This window comes from Colletotrichum orchidophilum (genome assembly GCF_001831195.1).
Source record: "Colletotrichum orchidophilum strain IMI 309357 chromosome Unknown Scaffold_16.1, whole genome shotgun sequence".
In the NCBI taxonomy this organism is placed as follows: domain Eukaryota; kingdom Fungi; phylum Ascomycota; class Sordariomycetes; order Glomerellales; family Glomerellaceae; genus Colletotrichum; species Colletotrichum orchidophilum.
The window spans coordinates 162,575-183,738 of NW_019172972.1; the positions used below are offsets into that span (position 1 = coordinate 162,575).

General features: G+C 51.7%; 5 protein-coding genes across 5 annotated transcripts; 2 read left to right on the forward strand and 3 right to left on the reverse strand.

Moving 5' to 3' along the window:
* Positions 1–1,643: 1,643 nt before the first annotated feature.
* CORC01_02773 (uncharacterized protein) lies at positions 1,644–4,732 on the forward strand (the record flags this gene model as incomplete). Its single annotated transcript, XM_022614423.1, has 3 exons — positions 1,644–3,909; positions 3,970–4,193; positions 4,253–4,732. 3 exons carry the CDS (start codon positions 1,644–1,646, stop codon positions 4,730–4,732), a joined length of 2,970 nt encoding a protein of 989 aa, XP_022479037.1.
* Positions 4,733–5,313: 581 nt separating this feature from the next.
* Positions 5,314–6,969, reverse strand: CORC01_02774 (uncharacterized protein; the record flags this gene model as incomplete). The annotated part of the gene is made up of 1 exon (XM_022614424.1): positions 5,314–6,969. One exon carries the CDS (start codon positions 6,967–6,969, stop codon positions 5,314–5,316), a length of 1,656 nt encoding a protein of 551 aa, XP_022479038.1.
* Positions 6,970–9,178: 2,209 nt separating this feature from the next.
* On the reverse strand, positions 9,179–11,059 carry CORC01_02775 (WSC domain-containing protein; the record flags this gene model as incomplete). The annotated part of the gene is made up of 1 exon (XM_022614425.1): positions 9,179–11,059. The coding sequence occupies one exon, from the start codon at positions 11,057–11,059 to the stop codon at positions 9,179–9,181; it is 1,881 nt and encodes a 626-aa protein (XP_022479039.1).
* Positions 11,060–16,319: 5,260 nt separating this feature from the next.
* CORC01_02776 (taurine catabolism dioxygenase TauD) lies at positions 16,320–17,504 on the reverse strand (the record flags this gene model as incomplete). The annotated part of the gene is made up of 1 exon (XM_022614426.1): positions 16,320–17,504. One exon carries the CDS (start codon positions 17,502–17,504, stop codon positions 16,320–16,322), a length of 1,185 nt encoding a protein of 394 aa, XP_022479040.1.
* Positions 17,505–18,530: 1,026 nt separating this feature from the next.
* CORC01_02777 (uncharacterized protein) lies at positions 18,531–19,967 on the forward strand (the record flags this gene model as incomplete). Its single annotated transcript, XM_022614427.1, has 1 exon — positions 18,531–19,967. One exon carries the CDS (start codon positions 18,531–18,533, stop codon positions 19,965–19,967), a length of 1,437 nt encoding a protein of 478 aa, XP_022479041.1.
* Between the last annotated feature and the right edge of the window lie 1,197 nt (positions 19,968–21,164).

Consider the following 21,164-nt stretch of genomic DNA (forward strand, 5'->3'; position numbering starts at 1 on the left):
GGATGACGGGAGTTGCTGAAGACTCCAGAGCGCCAACCTCGTTCTAGAAGGGAACCTCTGCGGTCAACAGGCTGACTAAGACTTGTGGAGACGCGCCGTACTCGGCTCCATCTGTCTGGGAGTTGCCATTCTGGGAAATGCTTTGCGGGCACTTTGCGAGAGCTGATTCATCCAGTCGTTACCAAGAACCAGGGGGGAGGGGCAGGGAGAGGCCCGGCTGACACGTCTGGCACGCACTTGCATCACAGCGTCTTTGAATGACGCTGTGACCCTGCTGAGTGCAAGCTCATTGCCCAAGTTGCCCTTGTTGTTCATGAGTTGTGTCCGTTCGTTTCCCCTGTCACATTGTGTCAGATGCCGTCAAGCACACACAGACCCGAGACACACATGTGTCCGCCCGGCGCTATCCTCATCGCCATGGCGGGAACCTTTGCGATGTGCCTCATGGGTCCCCTGCCCAATTCTTTCTGTCTAGGTAATCTCTTGGTCGTCTTGGAACGAGTGTAAACAGCCTTAATTGCCATTAGGTGCTCCAGCCGGGATAGTTACGCTACTTACAGATGATAGGCACGACCATGATCCAATCACCGCAGAGTATTTGCAACTTCACACAGCCGTCTGAAACTCGCAAACTCCAGCATTTTCCAACTGACAACCTGCTTCTTCGTTGTCTGTGGCTCGATTTCAAACTCTGCTTATCCCTTTTTGCCCTTCCTGGCCTATGCTCAATACCTTACCAACGTCAATCCTGAAGGACGACTTGCCTTATTGAGCCCCGTATCTCGTATACGCATTCCCTCTATAGTCCCCATCGCGGCGAACTACTCTGTTCAAGTCTAGGGAGCGCTGCTTCCCTCCACGCGGCCCTTTTCGATAATTGGACAGTGTCGTAAAACGCTGTTACAATGACATAGCCTCGTCGCTGTCCAACCGAACGCGTCGAACACGACTCTCTTTTAGCTTCGTTTGACACAATTTTATGGCTTACTGTAACTATGCGGAAACGCTTTGGGCTTCGACCTCTGTACTCGCCAGCCTGCAAATGACAGAACTCTCGCACCTGTAGGGCGTACCCAAGCCTATGACCGACGGCAAAGCCCTAAAATGACTCTGCCACTTGGACGAACGATATGTGAAGAAAAGGCCTGATGTTGTAAGGCCCGAGACTGTGTATGTGCTCGATTCAAGGATTCCACCCCAGCTAGAGACGTCTGGGATGCTCGCAAGGAGCCTCCCACGTCCCATGTCCCATTCAATCCACCCCGGTGCGGGCCATGCCAGGGTCTAAGTGGAGCGGGATCCAGCCGCATTGGGCAGTGGCATCGCGACTACCCTGGAGGGAGATCGACGCTCCATGTTTTAGGCTTGAGGGTATCACTGCCATCGGGCCATCTTGTATAGATACGTCCCCATCGTCTCTCCGTGTTTCTAGTAAAAGACTTCTGTTTCCTTCGTTCATCTAGTGATCCAGCATTCAGGTATAGCCTCGAGGAATTCTTTTTGTATCCTTCGTACACTGCTTGCTGCTGGCAGCCTTTTCCCCATATTCTATTTTTTGGTCTTTGCTACCCAAGCCTGTTTTCATTAATGTCACGCTAGACTTGCATCACGATTCCGAGTTACGTCCGCTCTTCTTCCTTATTATGGACATGTACAACAAGATATCACCACAGGAGGATGTCACAGAGAGGCCGCAGACCCTCCCACCTCCACCGCCTCCGAGGCATCAAACTTTGACAACCTTCTGCATCGGATTTTTGATGGTATTTTCCATCTTTAGTGTTGGAAGAGAGTTCAGAGACTACTTCTACCAGGAATCCAGCCTAAGCAGTCAGCCGGCAACGAAACGGGATTTGGGTTCCTGGGGTCAAGCCATCGATGCCATCGTAACTCCAGACACTGTCGAAGCCATTGGCAATGACCCAAGGCTCAGAAGGACACTAATGTCCATGGTCGACTATACGTTTGACCTTACTGATCAACTCGCTGCCCGTTACGAATCACCTCAACTTCAAGAAACAAAAGAAGCCCTGCAAGAGTACAAAGAAAAAATCAGGAGGAGCCTCGAATTTTTACAGGTTGATGAACAGAACCCGCGCGAAGTGCAAAAGCGACAGTTGCCGAGCCTCGGAGAATTCTTTGGAACGGCAGCTCCTGGGAGTGGCGGAGGAGGAGGAGGAGGAGGAGGTGGTGGTGGTGGTGGCGGCGGCGGCGGCCCAGGTGGACTACCCAATCCTTTTAACCTTCCTCTCCCCGGGGCACCAGCTGCTTCTCCGAGCGGCGCTCCTGGTGGCGGTGGCGGTGCCGGCCCTCTAGGTCTTCCTGGTCTCCCCGGTCTTCCCACCCCAGGCGGCGGTGGTGCCGATGGAGGTGGTATGTCGGCCGGCCTGCTCAGTGGTCTTATCCAACCCTTGAAAGACGGGCTGAGTAATGTCGGAAACCAACTTGTCGCCAACCTCAACGGACCAGGCATGTTTCTGGGCATCGGCATCGGCGCCGGTACGGCGCAGGGGCTGAACCTGTCCACACAAGCAAAGTCGATGGAGGTGGCAGCAAAGGTCGCGGCAGACAACAAGATGGAGGCCACCGGTCTCAACCCGGCCATCCAGAACCTAGGTGTCGGACTGACTTCCACTCTTTTGGGCGCCCTCGACTTCAATAGCCTGGGAGGCAACCTGACGAGCCAGCTCCAACCCATAGCCCTGTCTCTTGCAACAGGTCTCGGAAACGGCACAGTCGCAGGCCTCAAACTGAACGTCAATGCGACAAACCTCGAGCCCGCCAACGATTCCAGCATCCCAAATGTTATCGGCACTTTTGGCTTCGGCCTCACAAAGACGGTGACGGCCAACATTGACATCAAGCAGCTCTTCAACAGTGCCAACAACGCCAATACTACCAAGCAAATCATGCGAATCCTCCCCGCCGCGGCGTCAGGCTTCGGCAAGGGTCTGGGCCAGGGAGCGAGTGTGGGCTTGGGCCTACAGCCCGACTCCGCGGTGCCAATGCAGCAGATGCCCGACGACCAGATCGACTTTGGCGGCATCTCGCAGACTTTCGCCAAGGGCCTGACGAGCAGCTTCCTTCAAAACGGTACCGCGAGCGAGTTGTTCAACAAGGTGGGCGGCACTATGAACATGAATCAGAACGGCGGAGGCATCCCGGCGACTATCAATTTCAACGGCCAAAACATCCAAGTTGGCAAAGTCGCGCAGGGTTTCGCTCGCGGCTTCCTCCAGGGCGCGGGTGATGCCATTCAGGGTATGGGAGGCGTGCAGTCTCTGTTCGAGGGCAACGCCACGATGCCTACCGCTTCGATGCCCGATGACAAGGTCCAGTTCGACGACTCGCTCGGCGGAGCTGCCAGCGGCTTTGGAGTCGGGATCGGTAGCCAGGGTGTTCTCGTCATCTACGGGCTTGCCAAAAATCCTCGAGGAAATCCTCTCACCGCCGCGAATGCGTCGGCGGTTCCGGCCACCAGTACTCCCGCCCAACGCCGAGACGTTGAACTGGTCTCTCGTCAGGATCCCCCGCCAGTCGTCTCTGTCAACACCACCCAAGGCTTCAACTTGTCCGTCGTAATCAATGCACAGACAATCTCCATGGCCGCTCAAGCCGGAGTCAATGCTCTCTCCTGCCAGGGTGTAGGCGGCTTGGGTCTCATTGGTCTGGGACTGATCCGTAGCAAGACGATCGCACTGGACTCTTTCAACAACGGTAACGTCACAAAGACTGCGAAACAGGTCATTCCGACTGGAATCATCAAGATCAACAGTGAGGGGCACTCTTATGCCATCGATGGACAAGTGATTCGAGACGCGCTCGGGAACTCGATTATTAACGCCGCGAATGGCATCGAAGTCAACGGTTTCAAGTTGCCAGGCTGGATCGTCTTTCTCGTTCTTCATAGTGAGTACTATTATGCCTGTGGAGGCTCTGTGATTCAGCTGACACTGTAAACCTTGCTAGTCCTCTTTGCCATCATCGCCTACATCAACATCCTCCCCTTGGCCATCGGTCTCGAGCACATGCGCAACCTTCTTCTCCGCATCAACGCCCCTCAGATCCTTCCGAACGTCCAAAAGTGGAACAACATCATGTGGCTCTTCGTCATGGGCCCCTCGGTTGTTGTTGTTCTCATCTTTGGTATTCTGGTAACTGCAAAGTCCTCCCACTTTCGCACCGCTCATGGTGTAAGTAATTCTCATCCCCCTCTGATCTGGAAACAACAAGACTAAACCAGACACAACAGATCATCAGCCTCTTCACAACTCTCGTTGGGTTCGCAGCCTTCTTGATGCATCTCGTCATCAAAGCCCGCGCCCCTCCTCAACTCCCAAGCACCTCCCATTCCACTACTCCCCCACCGGCGCCGCTCCTGAGTCTCCCCAACATCCGCGTCATGGTTAATCAGCTCTTTTTAATTCTCTCGTTCGCCTCCATTATCACGGGTTTCGCGGATCTCAGCTCCGTAGCCCTGTGCTTCACGCAGGTTGTTCCTTTTGATCTGGCCCTGGTCATCGGGTTTAGTCTCTCGACAGTCTTTGTCTTGGGGTCATCCGTCTCAGGACTTGACATTGCGCTCACAGTCCGCGACTTCCTCAGACACAGAAAGGCTCTGAAGGGCGGTGATAAGGTCAATGCCGTTGAGAGAGGTGCAGAGAGAGGTGGGGTCTTACAGGGCAAGATTTCGCAGCCAAAGGTTATGGACGAGAAAGGTGCATTCTCATAAGTTGCTCAGCACATCTTTGTGTGGGTATCGAAGGACTTTGAGCTGCGCTCAGTTCATATCGACCCCTTCTTTGTTTACTGATTTGTATTACATATATTAGCGCATATGGTCTTGAGGAAAGGAAAGATGCGGAACATCAAATGGGACGGATCACGGAAGGGGGGATATGGATTGGGATGGACAAAAACTGCACGCAAGACAATTGTACTCTGACATGACGAAAATGACCATAGCGCAGATACTCCTGATGGTTATGGTGCTGCGGAAAACGGGGCGGCCTTAACTCTCATTATACCCAAGCTTGCTTCAGGAGGCAGGCTTTGAATTTCATACCAACTTGGCCGATTCAGTCATGTCTCGACTACCCGGTGCCACTGTTTGTGTACATCGCAGCAAAACTTTTTGGATTCTATAAACTCTTCTCTTCTGGTATTCTTTCCTTTAAAAGCTTTGCTCTGTCGCATGTTCCGGTTGTAGCGTACTTTTGATACATGTTCTTATAGCCTCACCACCCTCGGGTTTCTGGAATTCCCTTCTACACAAGAACAATCTCCAGGCTTTTTCACTCGCAACTCATCAATTCAGTCGTCATCCCAAAAATGCCAGCTACTACTCGGCCTCACATCGAGCACAGACCTCCTCTTCTTCCGCGGCCCCGCAACCTCGCGGCCGTTACTCAGGAAGAACTCCTCCGTATCACAGCCGGGTATCTGCCTCACCATGCCCAGCCCAGCAAGATCCGTCTTAGTGCACTTCATCCGCAGGTGCCGGAAATACTTGCGGTAAAACATTCTCTGCATGACCAAATCTTCAGCCACGTTCTTCGGCAGGTAATCGCCGAGCTGCGTCCGCAACGCCTCTAGCGCCGTGCGTTGATTGATGGCATCCGGGGGCTCGTAGTCGTTGCTCAGGAGAAGACGCGGAACGTCCCGGTAAAATGCGTTCTTGGCCGGGATGCCGCTGGTCAGATAGCCCTCGTGAATCATCCACACCGGGAACCGGGCCGCCGCGCGATCGTCCATCAGCTGGATCGCCTCCGTGTATGATTCCAGGTTCGCCAGGCTCTCCGCGAGCGGCGCACATCCCGGCACGGGCGTAAGGTCCCACGTCTCCGGCCCGCCCCTGTCGCGGGTGCCAAAGTGTCGGATTCCTACGCCAAGCGGGTCAAAGGCGAGACAGTCGCTCAAAAAGATGTCGAGTGGTATCTCGCTGCTCCAGGGGAATGTGAAGATGACGGTATCAAAGTCTGGGTTGATAATGACGGGCCAGGCGATCTTGTTGGTTGGGTGCATTGGCAGCTGAACGCGGTAGAATGCGCGTGTCTCGGCGCGACATTCCCTATTTACCCACATCAGGGCCGGGAGAGTGTTGTCCGCGCTCCATGCAATGTTCGAGGCGAGGTTTCCGAGCGCATTTGGCGCGAAATGGATCTTCTTCAAGTCATTCATGCACCGAATTTCTACGATGCGTGGCCGTTCAAGATAAAACCGTAGGATCTTGGAGCGAAGCTCCGGTGGCAGGCGAGCAAAGGGATGGAATGCAGTAAGGTGTCCAGAATTCTCTGCGGGGCAGCAGGCGACTTGCTGCGCAACAGGAAGCTCGAATGGAACTTGAGCTGGTCCAGCTGCTGACGGTGGAGGATGGGTGATTGTCCAAGGACCATACGGGACCCCGGACCGGAACTGGAACCGATCCTCGGGCTTGACCGGCGTCGGCGGCCGGTGGAGGTCGACATGGCGGCGCTGTCCGCAGGTGGGACACGGCGCGGACGACGAAGGGAAGTTGCCGATAGCGGCGCCGACAGTCGCACTGAGTGAAGTGGAGGAGGATGATGACGAACTTGAAGGGACGGTGGTGGTCTGAGCGGTGGTTGATGTCGCGGGCGAGTGCGAAGCAGAGGTGGCAGCGGTCGACGAGGGGCCTGAATCCGTGAGAGCATCTGACTCGCTCGGGTGCGCGAGCGCTTCTGATTGCCGCAGCGTGCGACTCTGGCTGCGAGCATTGTGTGTGCGCGTTGTTGTGGTCTGGGTGCCTCGTTCAACGTTGCTGTCCGCTTCTCCTCCGGTTGCTGGTGTCGTCGCTGCTGCTGCTGCTCGCGGCGAGTCCTTGCGAGGCCGAATACGAACGGATAGACCTCTCAACCAGATGTTTTTCCATTTCTTCTTCAGCTGTTGTTGGTCCTGTTCCTTGGTCCGGTACTGCGATGTGACTGCGTTGCTGTTTGCGTCTGGCGCCATGGCGGGGTGAGTCGGGCCAAAAGCCCTCGTCCCGGTTGAAGCGTCCTCCCGTCGGTGCCCCTTCGTATCCCTGAACTGACCAAGACGGCCCTCAATCGATGCTCAGAGAGAGGCAATAAAGCGTACGAGCTGTACTGGTGATGAATTGAGATTTCGTCGTTCAGCTACCCGTTGAAAATCCAGGTGTTGAGTGCGGATGTCTATCGCTGGTGATAGACCTGCTGTCGGCTGCTGCTGCTGCTGCTGTGAGTCTGGATGAGAGAAGTGGGGTTGTTCTTGTTGAGTTGAGTGAAAAGAAGAGCCAGGAAGTGAGTGTTGGGTGGCAAAAGGAAGATGGGGGAAGATGCAGTAGTAGTTCGGGTTGGAGACGCGGGGGAGGAGGACGTGTTGGTCAAGTTAAGGTTCATCCATGGGCCACGGCCGCGTCTGGAAAGGTCAATGTCAGTCAGTCGTAAGGTGGTGTTGGTGTGAAGCAGATGGTCAATGGTCGTCTTCGGAAAAGCTCTGCTCGCTTACTCTCAGGCACAGGACATGTTCATGGTCATAGAATCCTCAGCTCACAGCTAGCTCATAGGAATGCGCGGTATGAGAGTCAGGCTGACGGGTATGTGACAGAAGGACAAGGCAGTATTCAAAGAGGAAGACAGTACAGAAGGAATTGGCTTTGCGGCATGCAGGCATGACCGTCCGAGTTGCGGTGCCGTCCGGTTCGTTCAGTGGCCTGTTCCACGTTGTGGTTCCTTGGCCTGACGACGGTTTGGTTGCTGACCGTGAACGGCCAGCTGAGGGGGGAAGGACGGGGAACGCGCACTGAGACAAGCTTTCGTTGGAAACGGAGAAGGGGGTCATTTTGGACTGCAACCAACCGGAACCGCATTGGCAGCGTTTCCCAGTCTCCCTTGATGGACACCCGAGTCTTCCAGCTGACAGCCCATTTGCCAGATTTTCTTAGCACGACTTTGTCCCACATCATCCTTCCAATGGCGTCCTGCATCTGCCGCAGACTGTTCCTTCTACCGAGCCTAGCTGGGTTGCTCCGGGGGTAATCTCAAGAGTCCGGAACATCTGTGCCCGATCTCAACCTTGGAACGCCGTTACATCGCCGCCTGGACCTCCCACGTGCTGAAACGCGCAAAGGGGGTTGATGCGACGTTTGGCCGGAAGAATGACGCCGAGACCCAAATCTTTTTGCCATGATACTTTGCGATGTCCTCGAGGATTATATATACGGGTACATAAAATGGATAATAAATGGCTATGCGCATGTTAGGAGCGCCGACCGATGCACAAATCTTTGTCAGCTGTATCTTTGCCTGCATACTTCCGATTGAGATGAAAGTATCGTCAAATGAACTCACGGCATACGAACGACCCCCTGCCGTAGAAGAACGGGCATGTCTCGTTCTGTTTTCATTTCTTTACCGAATCACACTTCGAGCCACACGGCCCGGGCCCGGGTGGATCCCGGACAACACTCCCGAAAGTGGACCAGATTTCGGTACCGACCATCGGCGAGCATCGGCGACCCAAATTGCCTCTCGCAGAGGGGACCGAGCGATTTGCACCCGCCGCAGCTCAATCAGAACAAGTTAACCACCTCGTAGATTTGATTTTTTTGAAGTTTCACAGCACTGAATTCAATTTCCTTGTCTTTTTATTTCTTCGAAACTCAGATTGTGTGCTTTTGTCCACCATGACCACAGGTTAGTCGATGGAAGACATCAACCTCGGGGTCCTAGTATAGCCTCATTCAAGTATTTAGCCCATGTTGTGGTTCCAGTTTCGCAACTAAAACTTGTAAAAGGTGGGATAGACGACCCAGCTTTGCAACGTTCAATCATCAAGAGAGGGGTCAAGTTTTCTAAATTGCAAGCGGTTTTTGGCCTGTAGTACCAAAAGTTAGATTTTATGGTCATTTGGAGTTATTTGCAAGCCATGGTGGGAAGCAAGTTATGAAGTGATTCACAGTCATAAGAGGACCAGGTGATTTATGTGGCGAAACATACGCTTTATTATCTATATCGTCAAATCGTTTGTCAAAAATCCATCCATAGCCGAGCAGAGAGATCCGGAGATACTCCCAAAAACCGCTAGGCCACAATCGAAGAAAACCACTACTCCTACCACAAACCACCACTGGTAACCATTAACAGACCCGGTAAGGGGTCAAGAGAAGAGAACAATCCCAGTCCATGCTCAGGCGAATCCTTTACAGAAGGACAGCGGCAGCAAGAACGCTGAAGGCAAGAGCGCCGAAGCTGGCAGCGAACTTGCTGGTGCCAGCTGTGACGACAGGAGGCCTGGCGGCGCCAGTTCCGGTGGGGTTGCCGGCAGGAGGGGTTCCAGCCGGGGGAGCTCCAGCGGGAGGAGCGCCAGCGGGAGGAGCGCCAGCCGGGGGAGCACCGGCAGGAGGGGCACCAGCGGGAGGAGCACCAGCAGGAGGGGCACCAGCGGGAGGAGCACCAGCGGGAGGAGCACCAGCAGGAGGGGCACCGGCAGGAGGGGCACCAGCGGGAGGAGCACCAGCGGGAGGAGCACCGGCAGGAGGGGTGGCGCCAGGAGGGAAACCAGCGGGAGGGGCGCCGGTGGCCGGGGGGTAGGCAGCGGGCAAGGTCTGGGTAGCCGGGGTGTAAGGGATGGGAGCGGGAGGCTGGGGAATGGGGCAGCTGCCGTTGCAGCCATAGACCTCGATGTACTTGTTATCCTTGTACTCGTACTTCTTGTTGGCTTCGGCGTACGGGCAAGACTCGAAGACGCAGGTGTTGTCGGTGCAGACGTACTTCTTGTTGCACTCATCGCTGGAGCAGGCCTCAACCTTGCAGACGTTGCCGTAGCAGACAATCTTCTCGGAATCGAAGTCGGATCCAACAACGACGTAGTTGCACTGTCCGGAGACGCACTTGATCTTGCGGCCACAGTCGTATCCAGAGCAGGCCTGAGGGTACCAGGTGCCTTCAATCCAGACGAGACGGCGCTGGCAGTCATCTCCGTAGCAGGGGTAGTCGTAGCCGCAGTAGTCACCGTAGGCAACGATCTTCTTGTAGCAGTCATCACCGTAGCAGGGAACGCCGAAGCACTCGCCGTTGGAGCACGGGTTGGGAGTGGGCTTGTAGCAGAAGGGACCCTGGCAGTCCTGGCAAACAGGGCAGTAGGTGGTAGTGATGGTGGTGACGCCGGTGGAAGCAGTGCCGTCGACGGTAGCAGTGGTGGTGGCAACGAAGGTGGTGGTGACGGTGGCAGTGGTGGTGACATCGATACCGCCATCAACACGGATGTAGATGGTCAACAGGATCTCGGCAGAGATGAGCTGGCGCTTCAGGGTACCGCCGGTGCTGCGGCCACCACAGCTCTCGGCAGAGTTGCCAGGGCAGGTGATGTCGCACTGGTCATCAGAGACGCGGGTAGCAGTGGCATCGCTGACAATGTCACCGCAGAAGCAGTCAGAGCCGAAGAGACCGGCGTAGCGCTTGCCAGCGGGGCAGGAAGCGACGCAGAGCTCGAGGGTCATGGAGGAGGCAGACAGAACCAGTTCGAAGGTAGGGAAGCCGGTGGTGGAGCCGAAGCAGCCGAGCAGAGTGAAGTCACCAACATTGGTGGGGTTGGGGGCAACTGTGGCAGAGGCCGTCGCGGACGAGGACGTCGACGAGGCGGTTCCAGTGGTGCTGTCGGTGCCAGTGGCGGTGTCGGTGCCAGTGGAGCTGTCGGTGCCAGTGGTGGTGGCGGAGGAGTCGATCGTGGTCGTTACGGACGATTCAGTGGTGATGGGAGGCTCATCGGAGCTGAAGGTCGTGTCAATGGTCGTGACCTCGTCGGATGTCGTGATGGGGACCTCGGTCGTCACAGTGGTGCTTGCATCAGAGGAAGTGGTCAAGCTGCTGATTGTCGTCTGGCCGGTTGAGGTGGTCAAGAGAGTGCTCAACGAGGTGGAACCAGAGATGGTTGTGGAGAAGGAGGAGACCGTCACGATAGACGAAACCGAAGTCGAGGACGAGCTGAGCGTGGTGGAGGTCGTGGAGGTGTTGAGGAACGGTGGGGTCACCTGTCCCAGAGCGACCTGGCCCATGAGGGCGACGAGAGCCGTGCGACGCATGACTAAAACGAGTGACGAAAGCAAGTAAAGAATGACTAGACCTCGGGTCGTAAACGAGTGAAACGAGGTAAAGAGAGAGGAAGTGAGGAGCTAAGGATGCGGAGTGTAATGATGATGAGGGTGAGGAGAGAAAGAAAGACCTAATAGATACTGGAGAATCTTCTCTTTCTTATAGCTTCTGGAAACTCCCTCTCCTTCCCTCATGTCAGGCGAGATTCATCGATAGGATGTCTCTGGCACCTCTGCCCATGCCTCTCTCCCTTGCTACGGCATTGTTTCCTGAGTGACAAGATGAGCTTGCATACCTGAGACCAACACAGAGTTTCCCACAGCAGCGCCACAGAGACTGGTCTCCATGTCTCGCTTCTTTTTTTCCTTCCATTTTTCCGCTGTCGTGTCTCGTTCCCTAGTCGTTCGTGTTGAGTTTAGCCAGGAGGTCAAGAATGGATCGCCTCGGTCAGGAACTCATCAGTTGCCAATGTCTCACCTTCTCCGCAATCCAACGAGGGAGACCGCCTCAACAAGGGACCAATCAATAGGTCAGACGAAAGATGGAAACAACAAACCCAACGTCGCTTAATTTCAATAAGCGTGCATTCCCGTCGGCTAAGCTTGGAAATTGGACCTTGTCCGTGGCGTTCCGCCCGGTGCCCTCCCGAGCTTCTCGTTGACGACAATGCACGTTTTCGGTATCCCTGGGCCAGATCTTACACCTGGAATTTTCTAAATCGCCTCCTTTCGTCACACCCGGCGTCTCCCCTCCACCGACCGATATCTGCCCCTGTCTATCATCATCAGGCTCTTGATCTTCCGATCCTTTGGGACCAACCGCCGTTTAGCGAGTCATACATTTGAGTTGAATGGTCTCGGCCCGTTGAGTGTTCCAAATGGTGACGGAACCCACAGCGACAAAATGCATGATATCAACCCTCGCAGGCGCATTATTTCTTATTCCCAGCGGAAACAATGGGGACAGGGAGGGAACGTGAATGTTTACGGATATTTCTCCCCAAATGGACTTAAATCTACGAGACGAGTGAAGTCTGTTGATGTCCTTGGATAAGCGAAGCGTTCTGGAGGCTGGTTGCTCTTGTGACTTCCGGCTTCCCCACACTCGTGGAGCCAATCTCATATTCCGGATGCGGGCCGCTAAGTGCATTTTGCATTCTGGGTATCGCAAGTGACATCTTTAAAATTCCAGGACCAGGAAAGCCCCTTTCGCTCGTATGTATTGTTAGTTTCCAGCTCTTACAAAGGATTGTGGATGCAATGGCATTCACATTGTCAGCGTCTCAATGAATGCAAGGCATAGATGATAGGCCGAAGGTCCCCTGTTGCCGTCAATAGTCTAGATGCATGCTCGATTCCATATCTCATCTCCAAGAAGCTGTAAGTGTCATAATTTGATGTTCGCAGTCATCGGCGATGGAGCTTGTTGACGCACGCACGTCAAAACGTTTTGGTGCATATGCTCATTGCTTGGCACCTATAAACCAGAGACCAGCCAACATGTTAAAGATGCCCACAGACAAATTTGACTGGGGTCAAATTTGTCAAATCTTGAAACTTGATTTTGATGACAATGGCTTGGAATTTGAGGCTTTTGATAAATCAATGAAGTCACCGGTATGTGACCAAGAATATAGCGGGACTCGAACGCGATTTCTTTCTGTGCCTCTCAAACTCCATCGGCTGATCCCTTTCTATCATCTATCTTCATGACCCCTCGAATCAATGCATGGTGAACCAATGGCAGTACAGAAGCTATCCAAGGAGAGTAACGAAACGTGTGCTGGATTTGCTTAGCAACTTAGGGGCACGAGGAAATCAATGAACAAAACATGGTGGAATGGTTTTGGGAAGAGTCCAAAGGACGAGATTTATAGCCGCCAGCTTCCACATACAGCTTGGTATAGCATAAATCTTTTTTTCAGAATCTTTGCTCGTTTTAAGGTCCCTGGATGATTCATTCAGACCACTACTCTGAGTGTGGTTGTATTGCGCGGCAATGACATACCGGGGCCTGAAAAGAAATGTATAAGTTGTTTCTGATATTGACCAAACCCAAAAGTACTGAGCGATTCGTCAGCGGAAAGTATTCATCATGGTATCCGAACGATATGACTCTCTTGAATGCTTCAACTTCAACTCATGCGAGAAAACGTAAGAGAGGAAAGAAACAGCCCACGCTGTGCTAGGTTAAGATTCATTTCTTGGACCATTGAAACTCTACTCGTGATTGACCTACTAGCATTTTGCCCTTACCTAAGGGGCTGAAACCACCGACAGGCATGTTTTGCCGCACGAAGTATGCATCGAACAGTTGTCAAGTCATCAGCAAGTAGATAGTGCAACTTATGAGTATGTTTTCTTACATCTTGTGCTCATTGAGAACTAGCCAACAGCCTTGCGAACGGGGCTAAAATCGCAAATGTTCCAGCTAATTTCAAACTTGAGAGCCGTTTTTTTGAACAATTATAAAATACGCAAATGGGCCTTATTTCTAAACCAAGAGTGTGAATGTAGTCTGAAAAGCATTAAGAGCGATTCTGAATTTAGGAAAACATCTAGGAACGACAGCTTCACGTAGCTTCTGACAACACGCTCGCCAGTGATGTAGCTGGAGGCCTGAACAAAACAGGAAGAACAGAGAGCTGATTTTCAGCGTCATATTTAATCTCTCAGCGCTTTTAATACAGCATGTGTGCAAGGATCGGGCAAAAATCTTGATTCAGGCGGCTCTCACCACATTGTTCATGTTTACTTGAAGATTATCTGCTTTCGGTTGCGGTATTGGTAGTTCGCCACAGTAAACAGCTTATCACCCCCTCAGTATCATCTCACAGAGCATCATGTTAAGAAGTCATCATACTTATATATTACATCTAGCTCATAAACCACATTGTAATGTCCCAAGGATATCAGCAAACCAGTGCAGTAATTCATGTTGGTACGTAGAAGCGAGAACACAAGTTCATCCATTCTTAAAAGAGCTACATTTAATATTTAGGCCAAGGTCGTGGCATAAATTTGGCGAAGACAATTCTTCTGTCAAGTAGAGTTTTCGTATAATCAAAATCTCTTCTCATGTCCTATTGGCCACGGGATCATGGACCTAAAAGCAAAATCCAGTCACCGGTTTAGGTACAACCACGTCAAGTTTGTCTTATTATTTATTCAAGTGTGGCTTAAGTGTTGGAGCCTTTTCCTCTCGGCCCTGAGTTCTTTATGAGTCTTATTAATACCTCCAGAATTTCTTTTGAGCTTGGAATATTCTCCTGATGTATCCTGCTTGATTTGAGTGAACATGTCGCTGCAATACCCATGAAACGTTGGAACGATTAAATGGACATTTAAGCCCCCAATCACTTCTCCAGCATGAATGTACTTGGGATTGTTAACAAGCAACAAGGCCACGGAAAAAGCTGGATAGTGATGACACCTGCTATTATACATCCAGTCACTTCCTAATATCTAAAGTTTGCAATCGCCGTTGCAAAGCATGTTTCTCTACCCGTGGGAGATCATCGTGTCACGTGGATTGCTTATTTTGGCACATGTCATCTTCTGCTGACCTACGTAGCACCTCCCGAGTGCACGTCGTCCACCCCTTGCTGCAAGCCGACCCCACCGCCTCACACAGTGGGTGCCTGAGGGATCACCGTAATACAAGGGAGGCTGTAAATGCCTGAACATAAATACTCTGTGCCCGCCGTTCATTTCGAGAATACCCCGTTTCCATCCATGGTTTGCAACGTTGCTCTCCCGGCTCTGTCGTTCACAACTGCCATTAACTTTGCGACGCTTAACCAGCTTGGTAGATGTGCAGAACCTCTCTATAATCATTTACAACTTGTCACCATACTCCTTGAATCCATCCGCAGCCAAGCTATCCTCGAAGTACTCGAGTTGATCATCATCGGTCACGAGTCGGCGGGGGTTGACAGAAATATAATCCCGAGTCACGCCTGCGGGCGGCAGAATGAACAGTCTATCGGTTGTTGAACTACTACGGTGCCATTTGTCTACGCACAGACAATTCAATCCGTCATACAGTCCACCTTGTCAAACCGAAAGCCTTCGATGTAGTCCCAGAAAATCCTTGGCGCCAGCGGAGGGTCGACACTCTTGTGAAGAAATTAGTTTGTTGTTCATTATTATACCTTCCGAGAGCCAGCCGTCGTAGATTATGCCTTGCCTGGTAAGTACTCAAGAAGCATCGTTGGCACATTAAGGACTTCATGTCCAAGCAAGATAATGACAGTTGACGGAGAGATGAACATTCATTGAAAAAAAGCAGACACAGTTCTCTTAATGGGGTAACTCTGTCTGTTAGGTCACTGGACTTGGTAGCTGCCTGGACCGAGGAAACTTCCAACAACCCATATCATTATACACTGGACGTCTATAATTGATCGACTCGGCATACGACGACGAGCGCCTCATCACTTGAAAGAGCCCACAAGATCGATACGTATACATCGAGAGTGCCTGGAAGTCATAAGAGTAATTATTTGGGTTGTTACCGATATTCCTTGGAGTGGTATTTCCAACACGAGTCGTAAGAGAATTGTACCCAACGCACTTCGGGGCGGTCAACAGAAATTCTTACCACGTTGAACCACATAACGATGGTCATATAAGCTTACTCCTAAGTCCTCGGCAGCGGGGAGTCTGATTTCTCGGCCGCAGGGATATCAAATATGGACCTGGGCCAAGTTCCAATCCGTTAGAGGGAGGGGAAGATTGAAGTTTGGGGGCGGAAAAGGGGTGGCAGACATGATTTAAAAGTGGACAACAATCGACGATTCGGACGGCATTGATATCCGACACGTTTCTGTACCTGGTGCCTGATGCCTGGACAGAAGTGGTGAGTTTCTCATTCCTGAGGCTAAAGCAAGGGGTTGGCTTGAGGAATCTGAACGGAGACTTCGCGGTACTAATACAGAAAGGCGCCGCAAGGGAGAGAGCTCGCGCACTCATTGGTTCCTCTGAGATTTGGGCGACTCTTTCCGCTTTCAAGTATTCCAATTTTCCCTAGCCTGTGGAAGAGATGCTCTCCGCTTCCAGTAATCACAGGGGGGTGATGAGTGATGAATGAAGTAAGCGGAAACCATCTGCCGGGTGCCGATGCATCATAAGAACTCAACTCGCACTCTGCTGAAGGTGAAGGTCTTTCAAAAAAATGATCAAGCCTTTTGATTCAGTAGTTGTCGGCCTTTCCATGTCGAAGCTTGAAACGTCCAAATTCTAGACATCGTCAACCATCCAATGCCTGAACAACCTGCGCCCAATCGCTGTCACCGTATGCACCAGGCACGCTGTCTCCATCGAAAAGACTAGCAAGCACCACGCGATCGGATTGTTCGCCTTCCCAAGGCTGTCTGCCATGCTGGGCAATGATGTTGTCAAACACGAGAACGTCCCCTTGTTGCCATTTGTGGAGCACTCGGATCTCCTCTGTAATCTTCGCCAAGTGCTCCAGGTACTTGTCCGGAATAGGCGTTCCGTCGCCGTAAAGCTGTTTGGTGACCTCCTTCCTGGCTCCGTTCCCCCCTTGAGAGTTCTTCCAGTAAGCTGCTAATCCGGTGAAGAGCGTTGGCAGTCCCGTGCCTGGCTGAGTACGAATCGCGGGTAACCTATGCGTCAGAACCACACCGTCGTCTATCCATTCCCACGTTGTATGCTTGCCTCGCCCATATCTAGCAATCTGCTCCTCGATCTTGGCGCGCTTTGTAGCCACACTGTCGCCGTCCACGAAGTCTTTTCCAAAAGCCTGTCGTAGTGTTGAACCTCCCGCATACTGCTTGTCGAACTTGTAGGTGACCTTGCTCAGAATGCCTTTTTCAGTGAGCTCCTGAATAAACTCGGGAATTTCATTCTTGGCTCGTTGAAAGAGTTCAAGAGAAGAAGAAATGGGCGTCTCTCCTCCCTTCGAAGGTGCTTTGTGATTGTAGAAGAAGACGTATTCGGGAGCGTGCGGAACCTGGGGGGACTCATTGTGGTTGTAGATGAGCACTTCTTTAGGGCTTTCATTTGCAGGTGCAACATTGGGCGCCAAAAGTGGTCTATTGACTACAATACCGATGATCTCGTGTGGTTTGTATCCGAAAGCATGTGCAAACTTGCTGAAGTCCTCAGCGCCATGAATAGGCAAGTCTCTGAATAGAAGTGCCCCGTGGAGAGCGAGTTTCTTGGTGAGTTCGTTGTGGCTCTGGAGAGACTCTATAGCATTGATGACCTCTTGTAACTGAACTTCTCCGTCTTGGTTCACACTCGAAGGCCTCAGAGCCAATGGTGTCACAGTGCCGCTGGGATGTGGCTCGCCAAGAAGTCGTTGATTTGTTTTGGGTAAATCATGGAATGGTTCGAACACAACCGAGGGAGGAACAATTTTGTTCGTTTGCTGGCTGACCGCATCATGCGATATGAGTGACACAGACATTTTGACTGATTATATGTAGGCACAATGAAATGGCTGTAGATGGGAAGCGAAAACCCGAATGTAAAAGCTTAGAGGCTCGGATAAATGATGGCGAATGTGTGCTGGTTTTGGGGAAAAGCGCAGTGTGCGGTAAAGGGCGAGTCGCAATCTATATAATGCCAGGAAGAATTCCAGCACGAGCTTTTGATGCATTCGAGGCTAAAATCACGTTATCTCGAGCCACATGTTCATTGGTGAGTGCTGCATGATGTGCCAAACAACACCCCCGGGGCAAGTAGCAGCCGTGTCCTCTTTTGGCTCAATACGCAATACACGCTGAAGAGACAAGCCCGTAGACGGGCTTTAGTAAATCGCATCAACCTTCCGTCTTCATTGTCATTGAGTGAAGTAAATTTGGATAAAAAGAGTAAATTAAAAAAGATTCATTAGATGGAAATAGTACATTTTCTTTTAAACTGCACTGGCAGACACATAGCAACAATCTAAACCTCTTCTCTATCGACCCATCAAGCGATCTAATCATCCATAACTCATCATCAGTTTGGGGCGGAGGTTCACATGCTAGCTGCAGTATAGATGATCTGCACTGAAAACACCTGACACGCACGAGAAGACCAGATTTATGTTGCCAACATATTATTGGAACACCCGAATTACTTCCGGTTGTACCCGACGCGGGGCCAGGTCTATCAGTCCTATCGAATGAGAGATTGGAGGAGCACTGGTGATCGGCACAATGTTGGGATGAAGCAGGAGCACATAATTTGTGAACCTGCAAGCGAAATCCATACATTCATGATTATGTAGAGGCCCGGGTCTCTTGAGTCTTAACTTTGGGATATAATTTGACTTCAAGCATTATGGGTTACCCCAGTCCATAAAGGTCGATCATTCAGCAACTGGGGCTATCAGGGTCTCCGAAAGGGGGCTTGCATCTCTTTGCTGCGGTCAAACTTTTCGAGACCGTCATCAATCATCAAGTGCTCCAAGTTGGCATCAATTCACACCCCCTGACAGTTGTCAATGATGTCTCTTGAGACACCAACTGTACAGAAGACAGCTGCCAACGGAAACTTCAGCAGGAAATCTCTTACCCGACCTCCTCTAATCGAACCCGGAGACATGCCGGCTTCCCTATTGCCTCTCATCTCCTTCTTCAGGAGTACCCTTTTCCAGATCCTCGTCGTTGGTCTCTGTGCTTTCTGCGCGCCGGGAATATGGAGTGCCATGAACGGATTCGGTGTCGGCGGCTCACAAAGTCCAGATTTGGTCAACGCGGCGAATGCCCTCCTTTACGCTTTCATGACGTTGACTTGCTTCGCCGGCCCTTTTCTCACCAACCTGATTGGGTTTCGATGGACTTTAGCAGTAGGTGCTCTCGGGTATCCTCTGTATGCAACTGGTCTTTACGTCAACAATCGGACAGGGGGAACATGGCTCGTCTACTTCGGGTCGGTTGCCTGCGGCATAAGTGCCGGATTTTCCTACAGTGTCGAGGGAGCAATTGCTACGGGATATCCCGAACATCATAAGCGAGGTCGTTATGTCGCAACATGGTTCACTTTTCGCAACTTTGGCATGATCATTGGTGGTGCCATCTCGCTAGCTCTCAACCACAAAGTCAACCAAAAGGGAAAAGTTGGATACGAGCTGTACCTTGCGTTCATCGGAATACAATGTCTTGGTTTCTCCTTCGGCCTATTCCTTTCCAACCCTGATAAGGTCATACGGGACGACGGAAGTCGGATCGAAGCGGCGGGAGGCATTCATTGGCGGTCAGAACTCACCGAGATGTGGAGGCTGCTGCGAAGTCGTTCAATCTTGTTCTTGACACCCCTCTTTTGGTACTTCGGCTGGATCCAAGCATACCCCGGCACATACCTTGCGACGTACTTCAGTGTGCGCTCGCGGGCTTTGGGCAGCTTCGTTGCAGCTATCGTCAGCACCTTTTCTACATGGCTCGGCGGCTCTCTTGTGGATCTTCCGTGGTCTGAGAACCGCCAGACGAGAGCCCTGGCAACATATGCGCTCATCGTATGCCTCAATACTGCCACTTGGATATGGGCCGTGATTATCCAAAATGAGTATCGATTTACACTACCCTTACTCGATTGGGCCTTTCAAAGCGAGTTCGGACGAGGGTTCGGCCTCTACATGCTGGAAAGAGCGTCGCTCGGCATGATTGAAAACTTCATTTACTGGGCTATCGGAAATCTTTCGGACTCCCCTGGCGACCAGATCCGGTATAGCTCTTTGCTTCGTGGCATCGAGACGGCAGCGGTAGCGGTGGGTTTCGGGATTCAAGCCGTTCCAACCCCCCTAATAGCTACTGCAAGCATCAACTGCAGCCTTTGGTTTGTCGCCCTGCCGTTCAGCTACTTTGCGACTCTTCAAGTTGTCCGGAAGTTCGAACAGCAGGGGCAGGTGCAGGAGGAGGTAGAAATTGTGGGACGAAAGGTTTAGCTCACACTCCACAGGTCTCAGTTGTCTGTCAAGTTCTTGCAATGCTTCAAATGCGTGACAGTTAATGATCTGACCACAAAGGATCGATCACCTTCTGGAGACTTCGCAGAGCTTGCCAATTTGGCTTCCTCTATGCTACATCATGAGTCTCAATTTTTCGATGTCAAGGAAGATCCTGCACTACAAGTAGGATCGAGTATATTATTGTTGCGTTTAGATTCTAGGTTGCTGCAGTTTCTACCCGCCTTGTCCGTAACCATGTAAAGCACCGTTCACTAATAACTGTGAACGCCTCACTCCGCGCATGGTACTAATTGTGACATATTACGCAGTACGCCCAAATATTCAGTGTGGATTGTGACATTCAAGGTCGGATATGCAAGACTATCTGAAGCGAGTACGAGTGATGAATCAGTAGACGCCAACACATTGCTGAAAAGTTTACTAAGCTGTTACACATGCATTTGACACCCATGGATGATGGAGCATTCAAGAATGAGTGGAGAACGGCTCCTTAACGCAAATGTTGTCACCAGTCTCACGAAGCGTGAGTCAGGGCAGCAGCACTACGAAGCGTCCAGTTAACTATGTTCAAAGCTAAAGTTGAATTCTAACATGAACAACATTTGAGCAATGCTCGATTAAAATTTCTGCCAAAGAGTTTAGAAGAACAGCCTAGCCTTACGCCGTATAACCGCTGGCCAAGTGGTTACGCTAAGGTAGCTACACTCTTGCTCTACACATGAGGCTTCTTTTCAGAAACAAGGTACGAAGGAAAGGACAGCGCTGATCATCTGCATAATGCCTGTACTTGCAGCGTCGCAGTCGTGATTTATCCACAGTTGAAGGCTGGGCTGAGACCACCCCATCTCATGATTCGTCCTTAGTCGAGCTGAAGGCGGAGAACGTTGCATTAGATAAACGGGAGCGGCTGTAGGCGAACTGAATGTTCGTCCCGGACCAGCCCAATGCGCTCGCTCCACCCGGGTTCAGACGAACTGCATCCCCGAACAGCACCACGAAGTTGAATTTTGCTTTTCTCGAGCACTTCGAAGTATTCCGGTATCACATCTCAGGTATTTAGCGGCTCGGGAGTAGCTAGTTCCGCTTTCTGTAGACCGTGTTGGGTGGATTTCTTGCACCTCAAGTTTTGAAAGTGAAAGCGGGAAGCCAAGCCAATATTGCCGAGCATATCCA